Below are 25,988 nucleotides of genomic sequence, written 5' to 3' on the forward strand. Positions count from 1 at the left end.
TTGTGAAGAGTGCATGTGTAAAGATAGATTCCACCCAAACCTTTCCACTACGGATCCCCTCTTAATAGTACGGCTTTTCTATGACTCAAATAAAGAGAATCGTAGAGAGCGTCGTGTTTCCGTTCCAGAAGAGAGGAGACGAGTTGTCTTGTGCCGTTGACGAGTGTTACCTGAAACCTTGACACACACTATTAGTCATGTACGGTACTGTCATCAATCACCAAAATTACTTAGGCATAAACTATGCCTCAACAGACTTTCTTGCGTGTAAGGATATCTATGATGTTGAGAAATTACTGCGCAAGTGGAAAGAAAAATCTTTGAACGCTAGGATGAAATACGACCCGAAGTTTGCTACTTCGCCTATCTTTGTGACCGATAAGGATTATGAATTCTCTGTCGACCCTAAGTTAATCACTCTGGTCGAATCTGGTCCCTTTCACGGTTATGAGCCTGAAACGGTTGTAGCCCATCTTACCAAACTGCATGATATAGCCACCCTATTCACGAGTGAGGAAAAGATCTGCCACTACTATATTATTAAGTTGTTTCCTTTCTCGCTAAAGGATGATGCTAAGACCTGGTTCACTTCTCTTGCTCCTGGTTATGTGCGTAGCCCCCAGGATATGATTTACTACTTCTCTGAGAAATATTTCCCTACCCATAAGAAGCAAGCTGCCTTGTAGGAAATATACAACTTTGTGCAAGTTGATCTTGCGGTTGCACTTGATCTTGCGCAAACTCGGAGTCTTGAGCATGATCTTGGACATCATTTGGTGCGACACCATCTTCATGAGGTTGATCTTGTCCTTATCTTGTTCATCAGGTTGAGGGCCTTCACTTTGTTCTTCGGAAGCGTGTGGGTCTAGCGAGGGTGATGGCTCCACTTGAGTAGAGCATTGTCCTTCTCCTTCGTCCACAAGGGGTTCCTCAATGGGGAGTATTTGACCAACCCCCATTCTTCTTATGGCTTGAGGAGGAATTTCATCACCTACATCACAAACACCACTTTGCTCCACTTGGGAGCCATTATTTTCATCAAACTCTACGTTACACGTCTCCTCAATGAGTCTGGTGGACTTGTTGGGAACACAGTAAGCATGAGAGTTTGTAGTATAACCAACAAATATGCCCTTTTGAGCTCTAGCTTCGAATTTAGACAAACGAACACTTTTCTTGAGTATGAAACACTTACAACCGAACACCCGGAAGTACTTGAGATTGGGCTTGTTCCCGGTAAGAACCTCATATGGAGTCTTGTTTAAGCCTTTGCGGAGGTAGAGCCGATTGGATGCATGACATGCGGTGCTAATGGCTTTGGCCCAAAAGTTGTACGGAGATTTGAATTCGGCCATCATGGTTCTTGCCGCGTCCATCAACATCCGGTTCTTCCTCTCCACCACACCGTTCTGTTGAGGTGTATAGGGTGTTGAATATTAGTGCTTGATCCCCTCGTCACTAAGGAACTCATTCAAAGTGTAGTTCTTGAACTCGGTGTCATTATCACTTCTAATCATCAAAATATTTGCTTCATGTTGACGTTGAGCTTCATTAGCAAAGTCGATGACAGTTTGTTGAGTCTCACTCTTCCTCTTGAAGAAGTATATCCAAGTGTATCTTGAGTAGTCATCTACAATCACCAAGCAATACTTTCTATCAAAAGATGGAGGACCAAAGAGATCCATGTGAAGGAGCTCCAAGGGCCTTTTAGAGCAGATGATAGTTGTGGGGCGATGAGCTGTTTCATGAAGCTTTCCTTCAATACAAGCACTGCAAGCACGGTCTCTGGCAAAACTCACATTGTTAGTCCACGAACATGGTCCCCTTTTAGGAGACTTTGCAAAGATCTCATATTGACATGAGATAGCCGCTGATGCGTGCTACTGCAACAAAAGACCTTCCAACGGCGCCAGAAATAGGCACGTCGACGGGAGAATACTTGGCTTGATCTTTCTGCTGCGGCTACGCCTTAAGGGACTTCCTAGGCAAGTATGCAAAGGATTTCCCCCGTGGCCTTGGAGCCTTGCGTTGGTGTTCCCTCGAAGCGGAAAGGGTGATGTAGCGTAGCGGTGGTAAGTATTTCCCTCAGTTTGAGAACCAAGGTATCAATCCAGTGGAGGAGTATCTCAAGATCCTGCACAAACACAAAAACTTGCTTCCAACGCTATGAAGGGGTTGTCAATCCCTTATAGATTGTTTGCCAAGTGAGAACTGAAAGCAACAAAGTAACAAAAAAAGTAAAAGCGGAGATGTAAACGATGGATGTGAATAGACCCGGGGGCCGTAGTGTTTACTAGTGGCTTCTCTCATGAAAGCAAGTAGACGGAGGGTGAACAAATTATTGTCGAGCAATTGATAGAACCGCGCAAAGTCGTGACGATATCTATGCAATGATTATTTCTATAGGCATCACATCCAAAACAAGTAGACCGATTCTGTCTGCATCTACTACTATTACTCCGCACGTCGACCACTATCCAGCATGCATCTAGTGTATTAAGTCCATAAGAACAGAGTAACGCCTTAAGCAAGATGACATGATGTAGAGGGATAATCTCATATCTACGATAAAAGCCCATCTTGTTACCCTTGATGGCAACAACACGATGCGTGCCTTGTTGCCCCTTCTGTCACTGGGAAAGGTCACCACACGGTACGGACCCAAAACCAAGCACTTCTCCCATTGCAAGAATCATAGATCTAGTTGGCCAAACAAAACCCAAGACTCGGAGAGACTTACAAGGATATCAAATCATGCATATAAGAAATCAGCAAAGACTCAAATATAATTCATAGATAATCTGATCACAAATCCACAATTCATCGGATCTCGACAAACACACCTCCAAAGAGGATTACATCGGATAGATCTTCATGAAGATCATGGAGAACTTTGTATTGAAGACCCAAGAGAGAGAAGAAGCCATCTAGCTACTAACTACGGACCCGTAGGTCTGAAGTGGACTACTCACGAGTCATTGGAGAGGCGATGATGTTGATGTAGAAGCCCTCCAACTCCAAAGTCCCCTCCGGCAGGGCACCGGGAAGGGTCTCCACATGAGATCTCGCGGAAACGGAAGCTTGCGGCGGCGGAAAAGTGTTTTCGTGGATGCCCTGATTTTTTCTGGATTTTTATGGAATTTATAGGCCAAAGACCTAGGGCACGGGAGCGCCAGGGGGGCCACAAGCTTGGTTGTCGTGGCCTCCCCTGGCCGCGACAACAGGGCTTGTGGGCTCCCTGTGGGCCCCGTGCCTTGGCCCTCAAGTCTCCCGTTCTGGAAAAATTTATTTCGGTGATTTTATTCCGTTTGGAATCCGTTCTAAAATGAGATCTGAAAAGAGTCAAAAACACAGAAAAAACAGGAACTGGCGCTTGGCACTGAATTAATAAGTTAGTCCCAAAAAAGATATAAAAGGTAAACAAAACATCCAAAGTTGACAAGATAACAGCGTGAAACCATCAAAAATTATAGATACGTTTGAGACGTATCAACTCCTCAAGAGCCAAACGAAGAACACACTCTTCTTCTAGAGCAATGGACAGTTCCGCTATCTCATCGGCGTAATCACGACTATGTTCTTGCAACTTGGATATAGTGTCCTCATGAGTCTCAATGAGATCATTGGCCTCATCAAGTTGTTCCAAAAGAGCAACAAAGTGCTTCTTGGTTTCACCTTTGATCTTACACATGAATTTCTCAAACTCATTCTCATCAAGCTCCACTACCTCACTATTATCAGCACAGTCTAACAAAGAAGGAGAGGTAGTGAGAGTGGTCTTGATGATGGGGTTAACTTATTGCTACCCTTGGCCATGAGGCACTTGGCGATACGGTTCTCGTTGGTGGCGCCGAAGAGAGACACCTTGGGGGAGGAAGTGCCAATGGGCACAATAGCCGTGGTGTGATAGCCTGGCTTATTAGGGATGATAGACTATTCATATCAATAAGGAATTCCTTCTTTTCCGCGAGCCCATTCAAACAGAACTCCTACGTTAAGCGTGCTTGGCTTGGAGTAGTTCTAGGATGGGTGACCGACCGGGAAGTTCATCCCGGGTGCGCATGAGTGAGGACAAAGTGCGCAGAAAAGACTAGTATTGATATGTGGGGCCAGTCTAGATCCCGCCAGGAGTAACGACCGCCGACGGGTGTGTCCGGGGCGTTACAGGTTTGGTATCACAGTCGATCCTCGCGGTTACACGGATGTTTGCGGACAGGTGCGCAATCATGTTGTTCATGACGTTTGTGACCCGTTGTGGCACACGTCATGGTACATGTACTGGACTGGATGCACATACATTTGTACCAAGAGGGAACGGTCCTGTGGCCCGACGAGGACGTCGGTTCCTCTGAGTGGTGGTGTATGTGATAGTCTGACTTATTAGGGATGATAGACTATTCATATCAATAAGGAATTCCTTCTTTTCCGGGAGCCCATTCAAACAGAACTCCTAGGTTAAGCGTGCTTGGCTTGGAGTAGTTCTAGGATGGGTGACCGACCGGGAAGTTCATCCCGGGAAAGTGACTGACAGTGTCGCAGTTGTAGCATGTCCGTACTCATTGCTTGTTCTTGGACCCACTTGAGTTGTCCTTGGAGAAGTTGGGCCTTGAGTTTCTCTTGTTGCCCCAAAACTGCCTTGAAGCAAGAGCCATGTGCTCGTGATAAGCATACTTTGTGTCTTCGGGGCTGCCATCTTCTTCCTCTTCTTCTTCATCAGCAATGGCCTTGGTTCTCAAAGCAAGGTTGGGTGAGGCTATCTTCGACCGGACACGAGCAAGAGCATTGTCGGCGGCCTTATTCATAATATCCATAGCAATGAACTCATCCAACACTTCGCGTGAGGTCAGGGTGTGAAAATCTGGTCTTCGACGGATGACGGAAGACATGGCTTTGTTGAATGGCATGATGGCCTTGAGAAACTTGCGCTTGATCGAAGTGTCATCCGTATCTTTGCTCCCATGGTCTTGGAGAGCAACGGCAAGAGTAGTCACCCTTCGGTAGAGATCACGGGGGTCCTCATCTTCTAGCATCACAAACTCATCGATCTGATCAAGAACCACTTCAAAGTTAGACCGTTGAATGCTTGAGCTCCCCTTGTAGAGCACCATGATGTGCTCCCAACAATCCTTTGCACGGGAGAAGGTGCGCAGGTGAGGTAGATCTTCTCGAGGAACCGCGGATTGAAGGATGAACAACGCGGAATGATTGTATTGGTTGTCCGCCTATTCTCTTGGAGTGAGGTTCCTTCGATTATGTGGGTAATAGCCTTGTTCGATGATTCTCCAAAGATTTGTTGAGTGTGATTCAAATGAGACTTGATGGAAAAGAACCAATTAGCGAAATCACCTTTAACAAGTTTAGGAGGAGGACCAAGGTTATTAATATGCGGTGTTTCTTCATCCACTCAAATAATTCTTTAAGCATGGATTTGACTTCGGTCGTCATGGACGTCTTGAGTGAAGCCATGGCCTCATTCAAGTCGTCCCGGGTGACCGAAACCAACTCCACGGCCTTGGACCCTTCGGGCCGAACCTCACCATCGTCAACCATACTCTTCGGGTGGTGAAACCCTTAATAAAGAGACATGGCTGTAATACCAATTAAAAGGATCGATATGGTGGACTAGATGGGGGTGAATAGGACTACCAATTTTTAGCTTGTCTTAACAAATTAGGGTTAGCAACGAAAGGTTCTCTGTATGAACAACTAGGTGAGCAACCTATATGATGCTAACAACAAGGACAACAAGTGCAAGTAAGGAATACATCACAACAATAATAAGTACAAAGTAAAGGTAAGAGATAACCGCAAGTGGAAACGGTAGAGACGGGGATATTATGTTACCGAAATTCCTTCCCTTTGACAAGGAGTACGTCTCCGTTGGAGCGGTGTGGAGGCACAATGCTCCCCAAGAAGCCACTAGGGGCACCGTATTCTCCTCACACCCTCACACAATGCGAGATGCCATGATTCCACTATTGGTGCCCTTGAAGGCTGCGACCGGACCTTTACAAACAAGGTTGGGGCTATCTCCACACAAAGCTTGGAGGCTCCCAACAAGATCACGAAGCTTCACCACAATGGAATGTGTCTCCGAGGTGACCTCAACCATCTAGGGTGCTGAAACACCCAAGAGTATCAAGATCCGCAAGGGATTAGTGGGGGAATCAAATATCTCCTGGTGAAAGTATAGATCAAGGCCTTCTCAAGCAATCCCTAGGAAATCAACAAATTTGATTGGCTAGGGAGAGAGATCGGGCAAGAATGAGCTTTGGAGCAACAATGGAGCTTGGGGAGGTAAGAGGTAAGCTTCTCAGGGAAGAAGACACCTTATTATAGTAGGGGGTACAATCCAACTGTTACCCACCCACCTACTGCACTAGCCAAGCGGTACCGCTCCTAAGAGCGGTACTACCGCCCGACAGCTCACCAACCACGGTAGTAAGAAAATACTACCGTGCCTACCACTGTGGAGGCAAAAGGATGCGCAAAAAGTCTGCCGGAGCGGTAGTAAAAAACTACTACCGCTCAGAGAGCGGTACTACCGCCCACAGAGCGGTAGTAAAAAACTACTACCGCCCCGAGTGCGGTACTACCGCTGGCCCTCTTGCACATACAAGAAAAAACATGGTTGGACCTCCATTTGAAGTAAAGGAAAGGTGGTGCAATAGAAATGTGTGCGTGTTGATTCCACCAAAACCTTTCCGATGCGAACCCCCTCTTAATAGTACGGCTTTCCTACGACTCAAATCCACCAAAGAGAAACGTAGAAAGCAACCGTCTTTGAAAGACTCAGAGGGGCATCGAATCGTCTTGTGCCTAGTCATGAATTATCTGAAATGCTCAATGCACACGATTAGTCCGCATATGCATTGTCATCAATCACTAAAACCACTTAGGGAGAAATATGCCCTAACATAACGTACAGTGAAGATATGTTTGAACAGTCCTTGATGAGGGGAACAACCCAAGAAGCATTAGCACAATGTTACGAACGCGGCAAGGTATGCAATAGAATTTGGAGGAAAGTGGTGGAGTTGAGCATCGAAAAAGTTTAAGAATCCATGGATGAATGTGTGAGGAGGCATAGGAAAACCTCGCTCAACGTGAGTGAGGAGGAGGACTCTCTCACCTTCGCGCGGCTCCGGCTCGACTTCTTCCCCCGACAGCCTCCACGAATCAACGACTATCAACCCGTCGTTGAAAAGGTTCAGGACGTCCGCCTCCTTGACGATCGACGGGAGGAAATCCCCCTAGATCCACCCCGACGGTGCTGCAGATCTGGCTCCCGACGGCTTCTTCCCCTTGCCTCCCTTCTTGGCCCGCTTGAGCTTCCCTGTCTTCCCCTTTGTCATCTCAATGGCGGCGGTGGAGCTGGATCTAAGCAGCGCTCGGGAGGCAGAGGTGGTGGAGAAAAGAGGGGAATTGAGGAGGAACACTGTTCCAACCCTAGCACCGTCACATTTTATAGCCGCCTGAGTGAGTCGCTGACCCGATCCCGATAACAGAGGAAACGTGATACATGGCGATAAGGGTGGCGCGATAATCGAGGCTCGTGCTCCCACTTGCCCCAGTCATTATGTCATCATCGTGCAGCGCGCGCTTACCAAATTTTCAAATCCCGTGAAATCCGGACCTGACGAAGCGACCCGTCGCATCAAGAGATCATGTTGATCACTCGGACCAGTTTCCACGTTCAAATTCACTCAGATGCATTCTAAGACATAATCGATTAGGGTGAACGACAAAGACTTCAATCGACACACTTCTGCTAAGCCCTGAAGTGCACTCCGAGTTTGCGTGTCTTATCAGAATCTGCATCGACCCCTTTCTCACTCGAACCCCGATCCATTCGGGAGCTAATGATGGGAATATGTACCTAGGATAGGGTCACATGCCTCACCTACATGTCCTACCCAAGGGCACTGCATTAAAGACTTAAAGATTTCTAGGAAGGCTCCGACTGACTCGCCATGGTGCATGGGTCACTCGGTATCGCATCCACTCGGAGACTTTCTCCCTCCACTCGACGGAAGACTTTCACTCAGAAGAACTAGAAGCTAGTCGATCGCAGAAGATTAGAAGCTACTCGAGGGAGGCCAACAAGCGGGCATTCGACTGGTCGTCATAAATAACATTTATTACATTCAGTAACATACACCTTTATCTCTACTAATCGAACCCTTGGTTGCCCGGTCTTGATGAGGGGTAGCGCACTCTATATAAACCATCCCTCTCCTCTGGCACAAGGGTTCACATCCCGTGTAACACATATATTCCACACGACAAGATCTCTTGAGCACTGAGACGTAGAGTTGTTACCTTCACGAGAGGGGTCTGAACTCATACATCGTGTGTACAAACTCGCCTTAGCTAAGACTCCGTCTTTTCCTTTCGTACCCCTCACCTCTACTGTCACCCTCGTTCCCACGACACATAATTCAAATATGAACTTACACGCACATATACTCATCTTTATAAACGTACATACACATATCCTGTGTTCTTACGAGTACCTCTAAAAACTGAGTTGGTATATCATTTTAAGATTTTCGAAGCGCGTCATCGACGAAAACGTCTCTTTCCATTAAAATTATTTCATCGAAAATCCTGAAATAAATTTAGAAATGATGTGAATATCAGTACTTGTACCTTGCTGAACTGAGAATACAACCGTGTCTTTTTTTTCTTTTGAACACAATACAACTGTGTCTTTTTTTTTTAACACATACAACTGTGTCTCTAAGGTTTCGTAATACGTTTGGTATCCGAAGTCGTGCTACACATATAATACGAGATACGGCGGAGCAAAACATACGACGCCCCTGCGTTCTGACCGATCGTGTTTCCTTCACAGTTCCCACCTCCACGGTTCAGCCCCTGCCGCATCCCGCCTCCCGCCTCCCATGGCTGCCGTCGTCTCCGACCTCGTCGACTTTCTCAACGCCTCGCCCACCGCTTTCCACGCCGTCGGTACGCGTCCTGTCCCGCTTCCACTCTCGTTTGTTCGTAAACCACCGTCAAGTGAAGTGAACTGAACTGATCTGGACTGGATCTATCTCCTGCTGTCGCTTCCGGTGGGAGAAGATGAGGCGAAGCGACTGCTGAAGGCGGCGGGGTTCGAGCAGCTTTCGGAGCGGGAGGAGTGGACGGGGCTTCAGCCCGGCCGGAAGTACTTCTTCACACGCAACCACTCCGCCATCGTCGCCTTCGCTATCGGTGCCAAGTGAGTCCACCTTCGGCTTCCTGATACAAAATGCGCACTCTTCTGAATAAATCTAATCCAATACAATCTGGTATCGATGTTTGGTAGGTACGTTGCCGGTAATGGGTTCCACATCATTGGTGCACACACGGACAGTCCATGCCTGAAGCTCAAGCCTGTCACCAAGGTTTCAAGTTGTGCCCTTAGTTATTGATTTCAGAGCAGTCGTTTCCTGAAACATCGATTGATAATGCTTTGCAGGAACAGCGGGTCATGTATCAATCAGATACCTTAGTTTGCTGTTTAGTCTACTTATCAGGTGCTAGATTTTGATGATTTACCAATAGAATCTTGCTTCTTCTTTCACAGATAACCAAGGGAGGTTGTCTCGAGGTTGGGGTCCAAACATATGGAGGTGGATTGTGGTACACATGGTTTGACCGTGATCTTACTATTGCTGGTAGGGTGCTTGTACGACAGAAGAAGGAAGGTGTGGTTTCTTATGGGCATAAGCTTGTAAGGGTGCAAGAGCCTATCATGAGAATCCCCACTTTGGCTATTCACCTAGACAGGTTGGTGATAAAATCTATTTCTAATACAGATATTTAAGTATTGTGAAGCCTTTGAAAATCACTCCATTGTGGAGCAGTTCTTATTTTTGGGAGCTTTTTATTATGCAATGAATGTAAGAGAGTGTTAGAATGAATGAATCCTATGGAAACAGGTCAAAGGAAATGATCTTTAGATTGCAATATTGCACTTCTGTATCTACATCTCAGTTTCTTGTGTTAACCCTTGTATCTCATGTACCATCTAAAAGACAAACATGAATTAACCTTTGTACAGGCACATAAGTATCACACTCTGGTATGAAATTTGGGAAAACTAGTTATCGTGTGTTTCCTTAAACTGAAGGGCTTCCTTTATCGTGCCTTGTTACTAGGTAGTTCATCCAGTTGGATCATATTATGCAATATATTTGAAGAGCCTTTTGGGTCTAAAGTTGAAAACACCATTCCGGAAGTGTCATCCGGTTCTTTTGCACGAAGAGAAACAGCTAAATATAGGTTTTGATACATGGTCCATACTGCAATGTAAAGTTGGTATCATTGTTCACCACTTTTTGAACTCTATGTATTTGTGAAGTATTGTCGCTAGTTATATACAGATTGTAGTGCTAGATGTAGAACTAAAGCTTATGTTTTAGTGCCTTATCAAAGGGGTATGTGAAACATCCTATTCAGTGTTCATATACTTCTTGAATGGAAGTTCTGAAAATATTATATATCTAATTTGCTATGTTACAGTGCCAGTACTAAATAACTGTAGCCTCATTATGGAATTACTTACTATAATGCAAACTATGTTTGGATTTAACCCTGGTGTTTTGGATGCTTAGTCGTCTATTACAAACTTAAAATAATACTTCTCATGTGTCTTGTTCATATTTTGCGCAGGACTATCTCCTCGGAAGGTCTCAAGATTAACAATCAGAATCATCTTGTCCCAGTGCTGGGCACATTGGTTAAGGTGATTTGACTACATTGATCAGAATCTGATCTTCCTTTTTTCAGTCAGTTTGTTTGTTATTTGCTGTAGTTGATTATGGGCATAATATATTTGAACCACGGAATCAATAGCATGAGAATTTGGTTATTTCACCAGAATTTTCAGTTTGAAGAGGCATAGCCTCTGTATAAGATATTGATACACCTTGCGATGTTGTATATTCTATGTAAGAAGCAACACTTGCTTGCACATTATGTACATGTCTTTTTATGTTCACATGTTCTGAACAAAACTGTGTAGTATCCATTTCTTCAAATGATTAATAGTGCAAAACTTCAGGCCTCTTTGGTTATCTTAGAATGCCCCACCTAGTTTATCCAGAAATGTAAATTTGAAAATTAATATGTTCATACGGAATGCCATTATTGTCCTTTAATTATTTGTAATTAAACTATTACTATAAAAGAACCATAGAAAACTTGTCTTCTTTTGTTTGCTTTGAAAAGTCGAATCTTGATTCAAACTTTTTTTCTTTGCTTTGCAGTATGAAATGCAGAAATTAGTGGAAGGAAATGTTCCACGGGAGTCATCCGGTGGCGAAAACTCAAAGCACCATCCACTATTGTTGCAGGTAATGTATTTCTTACTAATAACATTACGTGGAGCCAATCATTCTCACTTATTAAATATCAAGAGCCCTTGGGTTCACTATTGTTGCAGGTAATGTATGTTTTAGTCTTTACTTAATGTATGTTGCTTTCATTTTTTTGCAGTTGATTGCTAGAGAGGCTAATTGTGAAGTTGATGAGATTTGTGATTTCGAGCTGCAGCTGTGTGATACCCAGCCAAGTGTTATAGCAGGTGCCATGAAAGAATTCATCTTTTCGGGAAGGCTTGACAACCTTGGCATGTCATTTTGTTCACTGAAGGTTTGTTTCTCCATTTAAGTTTTTGCATGTAGACTATGAGACCACATTTGCATGTTCCACATGTTTTGAAAGTACTAAAATTCTTTTCATCTCACACTATTTCAAATATTTATGAATTCATGTCTCTCTCTGTTGAACCGGTATGGGCCTGCCCATCTCCACCTGGCCCATAAGGCCCAGCCCATGTGACTGACCTAGATGAGGAGGTGCTGGCCTTGCTCTGGGTCGCGACTGCTGGAAAATAGCACAACGTTGGGTTTAGAAAGGGTTGAAAGGGCTAGTATCCGGAAGGAATCAGACGGGGGCTTACATATTGGTGGGAGCAACCTCCCGGCTATGCGACGGAGCGTGCTGCGGAATCGAGGAAGACGGCCCCCCAGGGGTTTTCGTTCGGCTGGGAATTGATTGGGGGTGTGTAGAGGTGGTGGGAGTGCCCGGGTGGTGCTCTGAGTGGTTGGAGGTAGCTCTCCACGGTCGACGTCCGTTTTTGTGCGCGGGGTGATGGGAAGGATATAATTTGGGTTTCCTAGTCTGGGGTTGAGTGGGGCTACCTTTTACAGAGAGTAGGGAGTGCTCGTGTGCAGGTAGAAGTGAAAGATAGAGTCTGAAGAGTGGGGCCTCATGAATTCGAGCCAGCTCATTGACAGAGCTCTTTTTGTGGGTTTGTAGGGGAGAGAAGAGGGGGGAGTGACCTGGGGCTTGGCTGACGCATGGGGAAGATAAGGACGACATGAGGGAGAGATCCCCTCAGCTGGCGCGCTCGATTTTGCACTGTCTGCAACATGTGACCGAGCGCTCTGGTTGGGCAGTCACCACGTTGGCTGGCGCGAGGGAAAAAAGCTCCGCGTTGTTTGGCTGGTCCTCTGTGTGTCAGGGCAGGGACAGGGGGCTTCAATGGCCTCCTCTGGCGCTGCAGGCGTGTTAGTTGGGGCGAGCACCTGCTCGTGGCCTCGCGTGTGTGAGCTCCGCCTGCTTCATGGAGCATTTAGTATGGCCCTGTGGCTCGATCCACTAGTACCTGCGGGTCCCACCACTTGTCAGACCCAAGCTTCTAGAAGCCAATATGTTGCTGGTTTGGTCAAATGGGTTTGAGTTCAAATTCAAACATAAAGGATGAATTTGGGGAAGTGCATGGTTGGCAATTTCCTGGCTTGAACTTCTGTAGGAAGTTGCGGGCTAAGTTACTGGCTTGAACTTGATATCTAGGAGGTTCCTGGCTTCAATGTTCTTGTATTTTTCGGAAGATTAAAGCTCTAGTCTTTGGTTGGCCAAAAGTTCGAGCCAAATCTGGTTTGACCAGATTTCAAACTTTTTGAGAAGGGACTTGGTGAGTTTTTGGCCTATATGACTTTGGGAAGTCCAAAACTAAGCAAAGATTGTCTTCTAACAAATACTCCCTCCGTCCGGAATTACTTGTCGCTAAAATGGATAAAAGTCTCAATATAACAAGTTGTTCAATACATTTTCAGGCCCTAGTGGAGTCAACCTCTACTGACCACTCTCTTGATCATGAATCTGGTGTCAGAATGGTGGCTCTGTTTGATCATGAGGAGGTTGGTTCTGATTCGGCTCAGGGAGCTGGTTCGCCTGCAATGCTGGATGCTTTAACAAGAATCACAGGTTGCTTTAACCATTCAAATTCCAAGGTACACGCTAATTTCCTTCACCCAGCACCCACTCCATTGTCTTCATTTCAGCTGGTTACTGAATTTAATTTTTCACATTACCTGGTTTTATGTCATCATTTTGTTTCTGCTTATCTGCTAATCATTCATGATACAACCTACAATATTCTTTTATTTTAACTTATTGTAACAGTTATTGCACATTGTTAATGGAAGTTTCAATTTTAAGTTAATTTGTCCATAACTGTTCATTCCTAAAAAAGTACTTTCCCTGCTCAGATATACACATTTATTTTATGATTCAACTTCGCTTTAATTGATTTATGCCAGATTGTGTGTAGTTTATTGCTCCAAGTTGAGTTCCATATTCTGACTATCTGCTTTCAATTTTTTTAGTTGCTAGAAAAGGCTATTCAAAGGAGTTTCCTTGTATCTGCAGATATGGCTCATGCCTTGCACCCCAATTATATGGTAATAATAGTATTTTTGGATCAGTTTGTGGGTTCACAGGTATGCAGTGATATTTTAATAGAAAACGATTTATCTTTCCAGGAAAAGCATGAGGAGAACCACCAGCCAAAGTTGCATGGTGGACTTGTGATTAAGCACAATGCTAATCAACGATATGCTACAAATGCCGTGACAGCTTTTATTTTCCGAGAAATTGCTGAGAGGCACCAGCTACCTATTCAGGTTAGTACATGTTAAAAGGAACCCCTATTACAATTATGGATTAGCTTGTACTCCCTCCATTCCTAAATATAAGTCTTTTTAGAGATTTTACTACGGATGTATATAGACATACTTTAGAGTATAGATTCACTTATTTTGCTTCGTATGTAGTCCGTAGTGGAATCTCTAGAAAGACTTATATTTAGGGCCTGTTTGGGACTGCTTCAATTCATCAAAATCAGCTTCACTTCATCAAATTCATTTTGGAGCAGTTTCATACAGAAGCTATAGCACGATTAAGAGAATGTTTGGCTTCCATTTAGCTCCAGCTTCAAGAATAGAAAATTTGGTGAAAATAATCTATTTGATTGGTTGAGGGAAAAGAAATGAAGGGGTATCCACTTACTGGTGGCAGTGGTGGGTAATTTCCCCCCAACTCCAACTTTTAGAGTTTTTTGGAGCACCCTCTTAGGAGCTTCATAAAAACTCTGAAGTTGTATCCCAGATTCTAGTTTTTTTGCGAAGCACCATATCGTGGAGCTACCCCGTTTGGCTTGTCTTTTCTGGAGCAGAGCTGAATTTTAAAGAGCAGAGCAGTCCCAAACATGCTCTTAGGAACGGAGGGAGTAGTAAACTAAATCAAGTTGCCATAACTGCCTTTCCAAACTTATATTTGATCTTTTGCTTACAACATAAGAGTACCAACAACAAGATACCCCCTACTCTTATGTTGTTTTCACTCCGACAACACACAACAATATACATTTTATGGAGTCTCATGAAATTAGTTTGCGTTGTAGATGCCTATATATTTCTCTGTAGACCTGGTCAAACTTAAAGAAGTTTGACCTGGGACAAAGCTATAATTTCAATTAATTTGGAACGATTGGAGTACTATCTAGTGGACCTCATGAAAGCTCCACCAATCATATATACTCCCTCTGTAAAGAAATATAAGAGCGTGTACAGGGCAGCTCCACCAAGATACATGTCGTCTTAGCTCCACCAAATATATATACTGGGCAACTCCATAAGACACATTTCGTTTTAGCAATCGTATTGCCTACATTTTAGAATTTCAACCTAATTTACATAAAAATACTTTGATTTGTAGTTATCAGAAGTACTTCTATCTCATATGATTATACAAATAATTTCTGTAGCATATAATTCGAATAAAGCAATATTCAAAGATATCAGACTGCATCAAGGTCGAGAAAAACAAGTAAAATACAACTTTTTAGATAATCTCTTGGACTGGTGGGCAGTTCCAGATTATTAGCCAATCGCCGATCTTGCAACCTGATTACATCTAACTTCATGCCATCTATTAATACAACCTTATGACTGTTTTTTGCAGGATTTTGTTGTTCGCAACGACATGGCTTGTGGGTCAACAATCGGGCCAATACTTGCTAGTGGTGTTGGTATTCGTACTGTGGATGTTGGAGCGCCACAATTGTCGATGCACAGCATCAGGGAGATGTGCGCCGTTGACGACATCAGTCACTCATATGAACATTTTAAGGCATATTTTGAAGAATTCACTGAATTGGATAACAAAGTCAAAGTAGACTGCTGAGGTGTAGTAGGTAACCATATTGGCTCAGTAGCTCTCCTGCTGTTGAAAGAACCTGTACTTTCACAAACACAGCTACAGTATAATGCATAACAATTAGTAATGTCGGATTATATAATGTTTGAGAACACATGAATAAATCATGGAGAATGTGTTTTTTTTTCTTGTTTAAAGAATAGCTATGCATATTTGTATGTTCTCTCAACCCCTCCAATGCGCAGTTTTTCTAGCTCCAGAATATGTACCATTTCATTAACTTGGCAACTTAGACACTGCACATTGCACTAATTTGTTACAATAATTGTAACCATTTTTTTTAGGGTATGCCGAAGGTGTATTGTATTTTCATAGAAGACATAAATAGTACATGACTTCCTCTGTTTTTAAATATAAGTCTTTTTAGAGGTTTCACTACGGACTACATCTCTAAAAAGGCTTATAGTTAGGAACAGAGGGAGTATAATACTTGGGCTGAAAAGTGTGCATTTAGCACAAGAGACACCACACCAACACGCTAAACTATTAACTGAGTACTCACATTGTCTAAACCTCCTGCATGGGTAATTCTTCTTGCTGCCTGGGATTGGTGAAAACTCAATCATTTCTTTATTTCCAAAGGTGACAACCGATGAGAATCACCAATGAATTGAAACTCTTTTTGTCCTTTGAGCTTAATACTCTTGTGAGTAGTAAGCCACCATTCCTTGAGCGTCTCACTTAGCGTGGTGCGACAAAATTGATTTGAAGTTCATTGTAAACCATATGCCAAGTCTCCCTCGCTGGCACACTAATAGAGGGCAAGCCACAATGGTGGCCCGGTCTTCATGAATTGGAGGTGAGTTTGAGAAGAAACACAAGGATCAAGGGCAATCAAATGGAAAATACAAGAGGAAATCACTCCAAGGATAGGATCCACACCAATTACTCCTCAAAACCCAAGTCAATCTAAAACTTAATAGGTGCATCTTACATCCAAAAATGAAGGAAATAAGGTAAATAACAGGTAATTCTTACCCAAATCTCTAGGAGAGATGGAGGTCTTCATGGCAGCTCTTCCCAAAATCTCTAGGAGAGATGGAGGTTTTGGTGGTAGTCTTTCCTCAAATCGAAGGATATATGGAGGCCATGAAATCCATAGGGTTATTCCTTGGTAGGTCTTAATCCTCTAAGAGAAGATACATTAGTAAAGCTCTCTCAAGTTTTAGTTTTGCTTTGCTAACCCTAGAGAATGGAGGAGGTAAAATCACCACAAAATCTAATCATGTTGTCGGACAATCACCAACGTGTTTATGTTTAGCCAAGTCTGAAAGACCTACGGTATTGTAAAACATGCCTCATGTGAAAGCTCAAGTCGGAGTATAGACCTTTGCCTTTATGAACGTTTTTCTATTTCTTTTTTGAGGAATGAAATTTAGCTTTTCCCGTAGACACTGTGAAGTCACAAAACATGGACTCAAGTTTTGCATCGTCCAATTCAACCTCGGCAACTAAACCAACCAGGTGGGAGAGGAGCGGACCATCATATATGTACTAGTATGATGTAACTTTACACCATGTGACTTGAAAGAGGCAGACTGCCTCACAAGCTCACAGCACATAATTTTGGAACCTCAATGTTTCTTCCACAGCCTCTGGAGAAATACCCATTATGTATGATGACGTTATCGAGCAACCGAAATCCGCGCGAGGAGCATAAGTTCAGGGGTGAACTACAGTTGCATAAAGGCAATTCTAGCCTCCAGGAGATCCATAATGTACAGCTGTATAATCAATACGGAAATATGATAAGTAGGGTAGTATTCGATGTGAGCCTCTCCATTGTATTTCTTCATATATCTGAACAAAATACAAGTGGCAAAATTTCCAGTTGTACAGATAGGGGCACAAGGTTACCCCCATTTTGAACAACTGCGTACGTCCAATGTTGTCTACACAAAACACAAAATACTACTCGTACTTAGCAGCAGCAGCAGCAGCAGCAGTAATCGGCACAATATAAGTGCAACAAAGAGAAGAACATATACCAGGTATACCTACACGTACTCCGCCAACTCGTAGTTACTTCTTATATACCGCCTCAGATCACTGTGATATGCCTGACCCCCACGTGCTTTGGTCGTATAAGAATTGGTGTACCACCGCCAATCGCTTGAATATTTTGATATCCTGTCAAAAAAATTCTTGCACTGAACTTTAGACGATGCCTTCGAAAATGTAGGCGCAAACGCCCCGTGTCTCGACTATGAATGATCAGGGACGGACAAACTATGCATGCTGCGGCAGGCAGGAAAGCAGAGGGGCTATATCCTCTGCTGGCACAGCTTGTCAATGAGCCATCGACGGGGCTGGATTACTTGTTCATTGTTCACCATGTTTCTCACATATACAGCCAGGCAAGGGGTTTGCAAAGAAAGACTCCTCCAGCTTTGGGAACTCCCCAGGCTCCCTCAAATATGGAGCTCCTGTTCTATCTTTGTGCAACCTTTTCACTTCTGAACTGAATTCCTCCCAAGGGATCCTTCCTTCATCAAATTCATCTACCAGGTTCACAAAATCCATCCTGCAGGAGAACTTCCACGTTCAGAAAGAAAAAGGAAAGCACAAAACCATAACATATACTACTCCTAGTACTTGTTATATGAAACACATAAAATTGGGTTATTGCCTATTGAGTCATTGGGTGTAGAAGGAAAATGACCATACACACATAGTACTTCTAACAAGGGAAAGATGTTACCTATCTGGGTTAATCGTCTTCCTGAAGTCCTCGAAACGCCTATGGCCCTGCACAGCTTTAGCCATATTTCCATCGTATGTGTACATGAAGACATCACTCCGGAGAGCTACGATGTAGTCAAGACCAGCAAGCATGTTTTGATGATTTTTGAAGGGCTCAAGTTCCTCTTCTGTTGCAAGGGTAGAATGAGAATAGATATAGGGAAAATCATCCAGCAGCGCTTGCATGCTTCCATTGCCAAAGGCTTCTCCTGCAACTAAGTAAATTCTGGTTTTCCGAGTGAAACCCAGTCCTTTCAACAGGAGCGATGTTTCCCTTGGAGTCAAAGGACAGCCACCAATACTTCTTCTCTCGGTTCCGTTAATGTCTTTCTCTTTCCAATGACTGACCTCATAACGCATCTTACGTAACTCCTCTTCTTCATCCGATGTCAAGCCATGACTGCAACCAGTAAAAGCTAGCATATCCTTCTCATACCTGCAAAACATAGTAATTTGTCATACAAACCGCCCTCATGTTTCAAGTAAATAGGAGTAACTAACAACGCAAATGTCATCCCATTTTATTGGTACAGAAGTTGGTAAGTATAAAAAGTGAGAAAAAAAATATAGTGCAGACAGAAGGATCCTGAGATGAATGTAGGAGCATAGAGCTTGCCTTAGATGAAGAGCAAGATATGGGCTTCCATCCTGGCGCATCCTAGAAACTAAGGTAGCACCAAGATCTTCGATCGTATGAGAATACTTCAAAGATCTGTAGTTCACTCGGCATCTTAGTTTCTGAATATAACTAGGAAGGTCGTTATTTGCTAAGCGAGAATCTGTATGTGTAAAGTAAATGACTCTGTGTTTCTTCAAGAGAGGGAGTATTTCATCTCTGTAATAATTCACCTGCCAAGATAAAATACTTAATGAGTTTTTCCACCATATATCGCTGTAAAACTATATAGGTTTGAAAAGAAGTCTAGTTTTAACCTTTGACCAGGATATCGGAGCTTTGGCCAGAGGCTCTATATGCTTGTATGCAGGAGGTAGTGTTTCAACAATATCAATGTCTTCTTTCAGTGACTCAATGAAATGTCTCCAATTGAAAAGATCCTTAAATTCACTAAAAAATGGAGGAAGGGATATAATATGAGTGCATTGATTAACAAGCTATAGGGGATTAGGAATGAAGAGTTAAGGTCAAAGGGGCCAACCTGTCATCTGCCCAGTAGGATGTATGATCAAGTGAAGGTAGAACCAGTGTTGCCTTCAAAATCTTAGCAACAGCAACCATGTCACATATCTGAGATGTAAAAGAGAATCAGATACCACAACAAAGAATACTAATGGGTGCACAAAAAATATTATAAAGGATAGTAATCAAACCCCAAATCGCATTTGATTCAGGCCTCCATTGGCGTTTATGAGAATGTAGCCATTACTGCGAGAATCTTGCTCTACAAATTAAGAACATGCGACCATATCATGTTAACAAATGCATAGAAGGGAGATAAAAAAATGTGTTTATGAGATATAAACCAACTTACTTTTATGAGAGTTTGAAACAATGCATTGTCTGAAATTTTCATTGCTTGGCTGGAACCAGACATCAGAGGCCTATATGAAGCACAAACAAGAAAAAAAGCTTACTTTCACTAATTAATGTATCGAACAAAGGAACAGGTTTAGCAGCGATATATTACTAGCCTCAACCACACTGCTTTGTCTTTCACCAATGCTAGATTCCACTGTCATCAACATCCTGTCACTCTCTTTCCCTCCCATATATCCAAAGTGGTTAACTTGATGCCCTTTATCACTGGAGAAGGAGACAGAAAGATCCTGGAAACATGTACAGATGACAACAATTTAGATCCTAATACCAAATCTTTTCTTTTCTAAATGTTATGGCGTAGAGTTGTTGATCAAATCAATAACTTGGGATAACAGAGTTATGTTCATTAATATAAACTTCATGTGATGATGAAACAATCGAATAAGCTCATCATATTCATAACTATAACTATGCCCAGCTAATAATATGATGCAGATTTTGAGCTACAGTGAAGCCAAGTGAACAATCCACACTTTCAATTTGTGTACATATTGAATTTGTCATCAGCTTGCAACATCTCAGGTAGTACTAATATGAATGTAATCAAGACTAGGTGACGAATTGCCAACTTTTGACATAAAGACAGACATTTGGTGTAAAAGATCGGCTGTACAAGTTTTTCTATGAACAGTAAATGAGTTATCTCTCCATCTAGTTCTGGTTGGTTGGAGACCTGGATGAGAAGATTATTAGTATTATGAAACCTGATGCAATTTTCAACTCGATATTGCTTGATTCTACCAATTTAAAAAATTGCCCAGCTGCGGTTGTGCGCAATTTCATGCTATTAGCATTAGTTCCAATGCTATTTTTGTCTAGATTAATACTGGCAATGGAATATTTAAATGTTGTGACACCTTAATCATCCATGCAATATATCTGCACTCTGAATAGATATTACCCCCTCCGTTCCTAAATATAAGTCTTTAAAGAAGTTTCATTAATGGACTACATACGGATGTATATAGACATACTTTAAAGTGTAGACTCACTCATTTTGCTCCGTATGTAGACTCCTAGTGAAATATCTTAAAAGACTTATATTTAGGAACGGAGGGAGTATATATAACAAGTAAGTAGCAAATTTTGTTGAGGCGTCTACCTTGGATAGGGACACTAAAAGGCACCTTATCAAACTAGTTTTCCTATAACTCGCATCGTCAAAGCATCACTATATAGAACAAGGGCTATTTGTTAGAAGGAAACGTTGAAATCGGGAGATCTTTGTCATCAATGAAGTCCTGAAATAAAGATGACTATTGATCTGAATAAGCCCAACTAAGGATACGTACTAGTACAATATACTCCCAAGGAAGAAGACAGTAAGGCATACTTCCAAAGTTCTTATGGACATAAAGGATATTCTGCCCAATTTGGATAGACCACAAGATCATAAAGTCGATAACAACCAACCGCCAACAGCTACAAGCACCAAAGTAACAAGTGCTTTAATAGTAAAGCAACTGGAAACCGACTCACAAACCTCCAACAAATGAGGAAACGTCCTAAAAATGCTAAGCTTCTGCCAAAAGATCCTTGCTTAAGAAGTTCCAAATAGAGCTACAAAGCCTAGAACATGTTGATTGCATGCACCGACCAGTTCACGCAACACTTAAGTTGAGGAAAGATGGCCGGACATTAAACTCCAGCTGTCCAAGTCCAACAGAATACAATAAACCCAACCTAGCTGTTTTCAAGCAGACCAATTGCACAGGCATCCATTACATTATGCTAAAAACATGTCTAGATTCTTACTACTTTTAACAATGAGAATCAGATTCCATCAGATTTTTTTCCAGCTCTTGTTTGACTTGTCCAGAACATCAACAAAAATGGTAGAGATTAGAGAAGTAGGCAAAATTGCAAGTTAACGTTTAGAATGCCAATGATTGATCATAAAAATAGGTTATTATATAAAAGAATGGCCGGTGAATCTAGACAGTTAACAACTTGACATGTTTTTCATAACTCTAGCTAGTCCTCGTAACATCTCAGTTGGTAATCAACATCATTGCTACTACGTAGTACATCATTTGTAACTCTTCGTAGAAATGTGTTCGTGATAAGAACTAATAAGAAGTACTCCCTCTGTAAAGAAATATAAGAGTGTTTAGATCATTACTTTAGTTATCTAAACGCTCGTATATTTGTTTACGGAGGGAGTACTAGTGAGGATAATAAACACATTTTCATCAGTGCAAAAGAAGAGAAGAAATGGAGAGTTGTTGGAACACTAGGTCCGTCCGTTGATTGCTCCCTCGGAAGGAACATTCCCGAGTGGCAGCGAGGAGTCTAAACCAGAATGCAGTTTTGAAGCTTCCATACATACCTGCAAATCATCGGCAGCTGGTAGCGCTGACCGGCCGCCTGCCCAGATCTTGACGACGCCGAGAAGCAGGCAAACGCCGCAGAAGGCGAAGAAGAGCAGGTTCCCGAGCTTCCTCCTCTCCCGGATCCCCAGCCCCAGCACGACGTCGCCGGCGCCCCCGCCGGCGCCCGGGCGCTTGAAGAGGCGGAAGCGGAGCTGCTGCTGGTGCTGGTGGTGGAGGCCGGCGGCGCTGGGGGAGGCGCTGGAGGAGGCCTCCGCCGCGTCCTTGGGCGGGCTGCCCAGCCCGTCGGTCCGCGGCGAGCGCGGGGAGCCGCTGATCTGAAGCTCGATCTCGCCGCCGGGGCAGCGCTTGAAGGAGTTGGCGCGGCGGGTCATGTACCCGCCTCCGGCGACGCGGGGGCTGTGCAGGCGCGGGAGGTGGTCGCCGGCACCACCGGCACCTCCACCGGAACCTCCGCCCGCGGCCCCGGAGGCCCCGCCGCCGTGCTTGGGTTGGTAGCCCATGCGGCGCGGGGAGCTCCAGCAGTCCCACCCAACCCACGGTACGAGGACCTCGACCTGGACGAACTAGTGGCGCCGGGTTCCGAGTGGTGCCCCAGCTGGTCGTCCCGGCAGTAGCATGATATGATGGCTAAGTGAGGGGAGGCGCCATTAATGGAGCTCGGTTGGGAAGTGAATGGGGCAGTGAGGTCGCGACCGAGGGGGACGGCCGACGACGTGAGGCGCCACTCCACGTCCAGGTGCGTAGTGGGATACGCACGGCACTGGAACGGAAACGGTCAGGGCGGAGGGCGGTAATTACGGGCCCCTGCCATGCCACTTGGAGGCGCCGCCAGATTAGGGATTTGATTTGATTTGATTTGATTTGATTGATTATTTTATCCTTTGTTTTTCCGTGTCTGGTATACGTAATAATAAAGGCCGTTGTTGTCCGAAGGGAGGAAAAGGGCGGCAATATATTAAATATACGTCGACGCTGTCACGTGCGCGGCTCGTGCTTTGGCCGGTACGCTGCATCCTTCATGCATGGGACCCAGTGGGAAGGAGGCCTTGGGGCTGTCTCTAGTCTAGTCTGCACTCTCTACTCGTTGACGCGTAAAGTGGTTGGCGTGGTGTGGGTCTTGGTTTGTCCGGCTCTCGTTCGATCTTTTCCGTGCGCTGCCGTGCGGAGGATCGCCTAGTTCTGCATGCATACGGAGATTGAAGTTGTCCAGATCCGGCTTGACTCGTCCAAGACATGCGAGCGGCGGTGTGGACCCGTCAGGTTGGCGCATGCTCGTCGTGGGTTACGACCATTTCGTTTCTGGTAACGTTTGCTTCGACTTGTGCTCTTACTTGGCGTTGGTGGTTTCGGATCTCGGGATTTTTGGTGAAAGTCCCGACTACGGATGAAAATCAACTCGGTCGTTGTCGACGGTAACGGCATCCTAGGGCGTCGTCTTCCTTTTTGAAGGTATCGTTGTGGGGTCGTCCGTCCTTTCTATCATATAACGTGTGATCCGAGTGAAGACCTAAGATCAGGCAGTAGCAGATCGGGTGACGACGGTGTCTTTAACATCGTTTTCCTTCTTAAAGGTGTCACCTTGGAGATCCCGATGATGGGTTCTGATGGTGTTCTCGATTGAAGGTAGAGTGTGGGTTTGTGGTGCTGTTGGTGGATCTTTTTTTTTTTTGCACTGCCTTTTGCATTGCTTTTTTTTTTGGAGGGCTCTTGTAACACCTTCTTTCGATCAATGAATTTGATAATGCTACTGTCGACATTAAAAAAAACTTTTGTCATTTGTTATGGGATCAAGCTCACGCACGATCAGGAGCTATCGTTGATCAAATAATTCTTCGTTTACTACCACTTGCCCTGTTGCTAGTCTTGTTTTATTGCTCAACATGCAAGGTTTCTAGTTTCGAGGGAATGCACCCTTGCCATGCCGTGCTCCCTTGAAAGAAGAGGAGAATGTATTATAGACCGGGTAATGATCTTAACTTAAGCTTAAAGTGGAAATCTTGTACTTTATGTCCAACTCTACGAGTAATTTCTCCTGACCCCATTCTCCAGTTTGTTAATGCAACTATATCACATTGCATACAATGTGCTATTATGAAATATGCACTTGGTTGCGTCAACTTACGGATTGTTTCATGCTGAAATCCACAAATGCTTGTACATTTAAGTGTTTGTATAGGAGATTTGTCGTATAAATTAGCCTGGCCCACCCATCATTAGAGAAGAGAAGCCTGGAAATTGGAACCTTGGAATCGTATTTACGGGGAGAGGCCCTTCAAACTATTCATATGAATCAAGTAATGAATTAGACATCTTCTATAGTTTAGGTCCTCTCTATAAACTCTATGTTCATTTACATATAGTGCTATCAGGATAATTATCTGCAAGAATCTTGTAAAATGATAAATATCATCGAGAAGTTTGTTAAGCATCCCAGGGATCAATCTTCAACAATCCTTGGGCTTCCAGAACATACTGCACCGGAAAGTCTATTATATTTCCAGAATGTGCTCATAACTATTCTTATTTGTATAGTTGGATAACATGGCATTATTGTATGTGCACTATTTCGTTAGTTGCTGGATTCATGTCATACCAAGAAACATCATTGTGACAATTGGATAGAGATTCCTCGATGACCCCTTGAGATGAAAGCACGCTTCTCATCTTATAGCGTTTGCTATGATTGCACTAGCACAAGCTATTTTCGTATGCTCCATTGTTCTCACTTTTTATGAATGTTAGCGTGTCATATTAAAGATCATGCATATTTTTACCGAAGGCATGCTAGTTTGTTTACAAAAACAATAATAACAACAAAGCATATTTGTTGGGGGTAGACTAGAAGTGAAATTCATAAGATCTTGCGACCAACTAAACGTGTTCATGGGCAGCCCGACCCGACTTGTCTCTCGGGCTGGGCTCGGACTTCATTTTACAGCTCGAAAGAATATCCGGGCTGGGCTAGGGCTTCTATTTCTCATCTTTTTAGTTTAGGCCTCGGTGTGGGCTTGCACTTGCGTAGACTAAAAAACTGCATTTGGGACGGGCTTTTGGGCTTTGAGCTTGCATTTGGGATGGGATCGGGCTTGAGAAAGCACATATTTTTTATACGGGCCGGGCTCGGGCTTGAGATTTTTCATTTCGGGCTTTTTCAAGAACCCGTACTAGCTCGGGGTATGATCTGGTTTACGATCAACTCGTGGTTCTCGCACATGGATATAAAGTTTTCACGCATCCATGTACATTGCTAGTTCTTTGGTGACACTTCAGTCCCTCAGACCTCTCTTTATGAAATCCTCCTATATCAAGTTGGGTCTACCCTGACCTCTCTTCACATTACTAGTAGGCTTGAGCCGTCCGCTATGCACCGGAGTTTCTGCACGCCTATGTTGAATATGCCCAAACCATTTCACACTATATTGGACAAGCTTCTCTTCAATCAGTGTTACCCCAACTCTATCTCATATATCATCATTTCGGACTCGACATGTACCAAAAAAATTCAAAATGGTTGCAAGGTACAATTTCACTATGGTCATACGAATATTTTTGACCGGGTATTTTTTTGACAAGAGGTGGTATAAGCAAAGCCTCTAAAATCATAAACTTAAGTGAGGATGTATTTACTCATAATTTCAATATTTGTTTGTTGAAAATAATAACTTCATGCCATTTTAAAAGAAGTTGCATTTGTAGTTAACTTTACAGGTTATAATTCCATATTGCATTGCAGAAATATAACATACAATGAATACATTCAAGTTGGCAAATGGAAATGGTGAACATGCAAGCAACCATGA

General features: G+C 43.5%; 2 protein-coding genes across 2 annotated transcripts; one reads left to right on the top strand and one right to left on the bottom strand.

Annotated features, from left to right (window-relative positions):
• Positions 1–8,821: 8,821 nt before the first annotated feature.
• LOC123396723 (probable aspartyl aminopeptidase) lies at positions 8,822–15,692 on the top strand. The gene is made up of 11 exons (XM_045091576.1): positions 8,822–8,973; positions 9,088–9,226; positions 9,314–9,392; positions 9,575–9,777; positions 10,663–10,735; positions 11,259–11,345; positions 11,488–11,643; positions 13,113–13,289; positions 13,665–13,739; positions 13,821–13,961; positions 15,301–15,692. The coding sequence occupies exons 1-11, from the start codon at positions 8,907–8,909 to the stop codon at positions 15,520–15,522; spliced, it is 1,419 nt and encodes a 472-aa protein (XP_044947511.1). The 5' UTR covers positions 8,822–8,906; the 3' UTR covers positions 15,523–15,692.
• A 1,626-nt stretch (positions 15,693–17,318) lies between these two features.
• Positions 17,319–22,945, bottom strand: LOC123396722 (O-fucosyltransferase 35). The gene is made up of 9 exons (XM_045091574.1): positions 22,185–22,945; positions 19,948–20,082; positions 19,788–19,857; positions 19,627–19,697; positions 19,455–19,543; positions 19,231–19,363; positions 18,914–19,146; positions 18,257–18,733; positions 17,319–18,079 (listed from the first exon to the last, which is right to left on the bottom strand). The coding sequence occupies exons 1-9, from the start codon at positions 22,686–22,688 to the stop codon at positions 17,878–17,880; spliced, it is 1,914 nt and encodes a 637-aa protein (XP_044947509.1). The 5' UTR covers positions 22,689–22,945; the 3' UTR covers positions 17,319–17,877.
• Positions 22,946–25,988: the final 3,043 nt, after the last annotated feature.

This window comes from Hordeum vulgare, chromosome 5H (genome assembly GCF_904849725.1).
Source record: "Hordeum vulgare subsp. vulgare chromosome 5H, MorexV3_pseudomolecules_assembly, whole genome shotgun sequence".
Taxonomy (NCBI): domain Eukaryota; kingdom Viridiplantae; phylum Streptophyta; class Magnoliopsida; order Poales; family Poaceae; genus Hordeum; species Hordeum vulgare.

Bases quoted from the DNA above. Each gene is read 5' to 3' on its own strand.
- LOC123396723 (XM_045091576.1), top strand. From the start codon at position 8,907: ATGGCTGCCGTCGTCTCCGACCTCGTCGACTTTCTCAACGCCTCGCCC. The intron at 10,736-11,258 runs GTGATTTGACTA...TTTGCTTTGCAG, and splicing joins TGCTGGGCACATTGGTTAAG to TATGAAATGCAGAAATTAGT. The intron at 11,644-13,112 runs GTTTGTTTCTCC...ATACATTTTCAG, and splicing joins TGTCATTTTGTTCACTGAAG to GCCCTAGTGGAGTCAACCTC.
- LOC123396722 (XM_045091574.1), bottom strand. From the start codon at position 22,688: ATGGGCTACCAACCCAAGCACGGCGGCGGGGCCTCCGGGGCCGCGGGC. The intron at 20,083-22,184 runs GTATGTATGGAA...ACATGTTTCCAG, and splicing joins CAGCTGCCGATGATTTGCAG to GATCTTTCTGTCTCCTTCTC. The intron at 18,080-18,256 runs GTAACATCTTTC...GTTCTCCTGCAG, and splicing joins AAGACGATTAACCCAGATAG to GATGGATTTTGTGAACCTGG.